General features: G+C 36.4%; 1 protein-coding gene across 4 annotated transcripts; it reads left to right on the top strand.

The window, feature by feature from the left end:
- Positions 1-265: 265 nt before the first annotated feature.
- On the top strand, positions 266-2,742 carry LOC121966104 (cytokine-dependent hematopoietic cell linker-like). 4 transcript variants are annotated; one of them, XM_042516209.1, is made up of 7 exons: positions 266-512; positions 593-701; positions 785-801; positions 884-974; positions 2,030-2,104; positions 2,188-2,343; positions 2,428-2,742. In XM_042516209.1, the coding sequence occupies exons 4-7, from the start codon at positions 957-959 to the stop codon at positions 2,578-2,580; spliced, it is 402 nt and encodes a 133-aa protein (XP_042372143.1). In that variant the 5' UTR covers positions 266-512; positions 593-701; positions 785-801; positions 884-956; the 3' UTR covers positions 2,581-2,742. The 4 variants fall into 4 exon arrangements, with proteins under 4 accessions (XP_042372143.1, XP_042372141.1, XP_042372140.1 ...); XM_042516207.1 differs by having other exon boundaries at positions 785-974; XM_042516206.1 differs by lacking the exon at positions 266-512 and having other exon boundaries at positions 519-701; positions 880-974; positions 2,030-2,095.
- Positions 2,743-4,627: the final 1,885 nt, after the last annotated feature.

Genomic DNA, 4,627 nt, shown 5'->3' with positions numbered 1-4,627 from the left:
AATGAGACAAGGGTAAATCAGGAGACAGTGTAACAAGCAGCAGGGCCCTATATGGATGTAAATCCTGTGTTCACTGCAGGCGGAGCAGGCAGGAGAATCAGGCCCCTCTTTGACATGTCAGGAGTGTGATGTGGCCCTATGCATCATCACAGATGGAAGCTGCTTTGCAGAATGGCACAGATAATGGGATACACAAAAGACTGCAAAAAAAACAAACAAAAAAAAAAACAAAAAACAATGGGACTTTTTTGGAAATTGATTTTAAGTTGGAAATCGTTTTGAATCGAGAAGCGATTCTGAATCGAATCTTGACCCCAAAAATCGAAATCGAAATTGAATCTTGAGATACTGAAAGATTCACACCCCTAATTGTGACAACACTATATTACTTTACACAAACTCATAACCTAATTAGAAAGGACTCCTTAACTTTTTTGTCATTGTGGGTTGATTTGTTTTTAATCTTTTATGATATTACTTCTAATAGGCAGAATTCAGCTCACATACCAAAGGTAAGAGCTAATTTAGAGTGAATGTAATATTTTTTATTTGAACATCTGACAGTTGTAAAAATGCTGAATGTCTTTTTTAGATCTACAAAATGCTGAAAGTGCTTCAAAAAAGCATGCTGAAAGTGCTTCATCTTTTCATGCCAATCAAAGACATTCTCTGGATCTGGAAACTCATGATATAGAAACAAGGTTTGACTTTCATCTCTCATGCTTTTCAGGACAATTATGTCAAGCTATGCCATGTCTGATTTGCTATGTCTTCCTTTATTTAGGTCACAACAAAATCTAGGTAAGTAATGTTATAGATCATCAACATCAACATTATACATTAATGATGGAATATGTCAACATTAACATCATCTTAAAGAAAGGGTGCCATCAAAACGTCATCACCACGAGTGGCCTCAAACTAAAGAAGACTTTGACCACCATGACTTTGTTCCGATGGAAAAGCCTCAACAGGTATACTCTCTGCTACAGGGTAAAGCAAAGTCTATAAGGGTAAAGCAAAGTCTATAAAATCATTATTTACTGAACTCTATAATATTTAGTCAACAACCCAATTGCCAGAAAATGCTGGCATTGTACATCTCTGCAAACCACAGATAACATTACATTTGTTGGTTATTATGTCGCGGATATGTTAGAACATTTCACTTCAACAAGTGTGCTTAGATTTAGGCCCCAAAAACATTTGGTTATGGTTAGAAAGAGATCCTGTTTGGGATTTGTTTAAAAAAAGCAGTTTCAGTGGCATTATTACTGCTGGAATCGCAACAATGTCTCTCAAGAAAAAAAAATATTTTTATGCTATCTTTTTAATGCTATCCGCATTAGAAAAAAAGGTCCTTTTGGTGGCTATAAAGGCACTTGATACACAGCAAGGACTTGCTTAAAAAGAGCCAGTTTTGTTGTTTGTTGATCAGAACAGTGGTCTGCAGCTTAGAGAGCATCTCGCCAAAGTGTCATGACATCCACCATACCCTCCACCTCCTAATGGCAAAGTCAGCTCATATACAACATCACATTAGAGACACTGATAATATATGAATAAAATGTGCAAGTTCAACATGTTAATGGTTTGCATAAATATACAATGCCAACACCATTTTCATTTGGTGACTGGGCTGTTGTTGAATTAACTTTACTCAAGTACTCAACTTATGGACAATTTTCATTGAACTTGAGTATTTCCATTTTATTTTATACTTCTACACCACTACATTTTGCAGGCAAATATTTTACTGTTTACTGCATTACATATACTAAGCATATTTAGATTATAAATTAAATAATAAATCATGATATATTACTATTTTCTGACTGTCAGTATATAAAATAATCAAGAGCCTTATCTTTGGCAGCTGCAACACTAAAGTGATGTACACATTAATGCATCACTAATTATAAACCAGTTATATATATTCTTGTGAAATGGCCATTCTGCCTGGTGTATACTTTTACTTTTTGTGCCTGTAGTAAGCAAACTCTCTGAATACTTCACTAATATTTGGCAGACATACTGTGAGGACTGGTATATCGGGGCTTGTACTCGAGCAGATGCAGAACACGCCTTACACCTGGTAAACAAGGTACTGTACCTCCTCTAGTATGAAGTAAATCCAAAAATTATCAAATATAGCTCATCTATTTTTGATCACGTTTACCACATTAGGATGGAGCATTTTTGGTACGAGACTGCTCCGTCAACACCAACAGTGAGCCCTTGGTATTGGCTGTGTACCATGAGAAGAAGGTTTACAATGTAAAAATCCGGTTCATCGAGAACATTGGCAAGTACGTCCTGGGCACAGGACAACGATCAAATGATGTGAGTGGACAAATTTTCAAAAGATAGCTCAACAACCACTCTGTTCATTATATTCGCCGAAGCTCACATCTTATTTCTCCTCAGATGTTTGACTCTGTGGCCGACATCATCAAGTTTCACTCCATATTCCCAATAATACTCATCAGTGGAAGAAGTATGCCTGCAAGCAAATACCCAGAAAACTGTGTGCTTACATTTCCAGTAACGAGACGAGATGTTGACCAGCTGCTGCAATAACACCAGAACCATTCCAGCAAAAATAATCTGTTCAATTCCATCTGGTTGTAACCCAAAATATCCACTTATGTTTAACATGAGCATGCTAAGAAACAGCTTACTGTGTGTAAAAATTGTTAAAGTGTTTGTGTCAATAAATAAACGTTTTATCCAAATCTGCAACTAAAGATTATTTTCATTATCAGGTAATTTGTTTGTTACCCTTAATTGTTTTTCTTGTGTACTAACAGTCCAAAGAACCAAAATATAGCGTTTTTTAATGATACAAAACAGAGAGAAGCAGCAAACTCTTATATAAGAAGAGAATTATCCATCATTTTTGCTTGATAACTTTACCACATTAACAAAGTACATGGCAATCAATTTTGTGCCTTAGCAAATGGCAAGTCTTCAATCTTCTCCAAGCACGCCAAATTTGGAGACTCTCGATCAAAATTGTTACTTAATAAAACATAATTTCAAGATAGTGAGTGAACATAAGTGGTGGAAATTTTAAGCACAGTTTTGATATACTTTGCTTGACTATTTTCATTGTATTGTATGTTTATAGGCCTTGTTGGGGAGAAAAACTAGCATTGATTTAGATGATATGAAGAAAGCCGGAGAAAAAGGCAGCAGGCATTGAGGCGGAGCAGTTTATTTAAAGGCAAAGGTATTTAATGTGTGTGTGTGGTTCTAGCTCTGTTATATGAAAACACATTCATTAACAATAAACAAATGAATGAACTAATAATGTGCCGTGGCAAGGTATATTAAAGGAAAAGGAAAACAACTTACATGACGCACGCATTGTTGCTGACGGACAGAAGAACAAGCAAAGGCCTCTCATTAAAGAGTGATTGCATCTGAGGCAGGTGGAGCCTCTAGGCAGGTGCACTTGATTTATCCTCCTTTCCTCTAGAAAGCCTACTTCCACTCTACCACATTTAGGAAGCAAATATTGTATTTTTCACTCCACTACCAACACATTCCCAAGCTGCAGCTTTGTCAGTGACCTCCCGCCACATATAATTCGACTGCTTTGGTTAATAGATCTATAAAAGACTCAGATTATTACTGCAAAGTGCAATGAACTAATAAACGATGATGGATTTTTTATGAATTAAGCCACCTGAGCCGTATAAAGTAATTAAAATTAGCCACCTTAAACACACTGCTGGAAAAAAAGCAGCTTGACCAGTTTCAGAAGGTTAAGCTGGTTGACCAGCTTGTTTGACATCTTAAGGTATGTTTTGCATGATTTTTGTTGGTTCAGCTGGTCATACCAGCTTGTGATGGTCACTCTAGTGTGAGTATGGAGAAATAACAGTGTCATGAGGAGGAAATATGAAAAGCAAAGGGCACAAATCAGTTAAGTCTGCTTTCATGTGATATGCATAAAGATAAATGTGGGCAGTGAATTAAAAAAAAATATATCCATATACACACATGCACCCATAACATTTAGCCTATACATATCAACATCAAACATCAGTGATACTCAGTTTACAGCTAGCATGCCAAATGTGGATGCTGGGCAGCTCCCATACATTATCAGATTCACAATAAAAATAAAGTGATTCACAGTTGGAATTATTTTTGTACATGTAGTATACATAAGGCGCAAGGGTGCATAAAACAGTCCTTGAAATGTCCTTAAATTCTAGCAACATCCTTAAATCCTAGAAATGTCCTAAAATCCAAGAAAAGTCCCAAAATCCTAGAAATGTTCTAATATTCTAGAAACATCCTAAAATCCTAGAAATGTCCTAAAATCCATGTATGGCATGTATACAACATATATGGCTACATACGACCATGAGTATGGTGTTGAGAATCTGTAGAAGTGACAGTCTCTAAAAAGACTTTTTTGAGATTGTTCTCCATAAATAACTGGAACTTTTTGCAGATGAGACTGGACTTAAGCCTGTTTTTCACTAAGCATTGGGTAGTAGGCTGTCAAGGTGTTGCTCAATGCATCTACAGGAAATGCCATCAAGTAATGTTCAAACCTGCCCACCTGCAGCAAGGTAGCACTGGTGTGCTCCAGTATGGTGTAACAAACCTG

This window comes from Plectropomus leopardus, unplaced genomic scaffold (genome assembly GCF_008729295.1).
Source record: "Plectropomus leopardus isolate mb unplaced genomic scaffold, YSFRI_Pleo_2.0 unplaced_scaffold23107, whole genome shotgun sequence".
Classification (NCBI taxonomy): domain Eukaryota; kingdom Metazoa; phylum Chordata; class Actinopteri; order Perciformes; family Serranidae; genus Plectropomus; species Plectropomus leopardus.
This window is presented reverse-complemented; position numbering and strand designations above follow the sequence as displayed.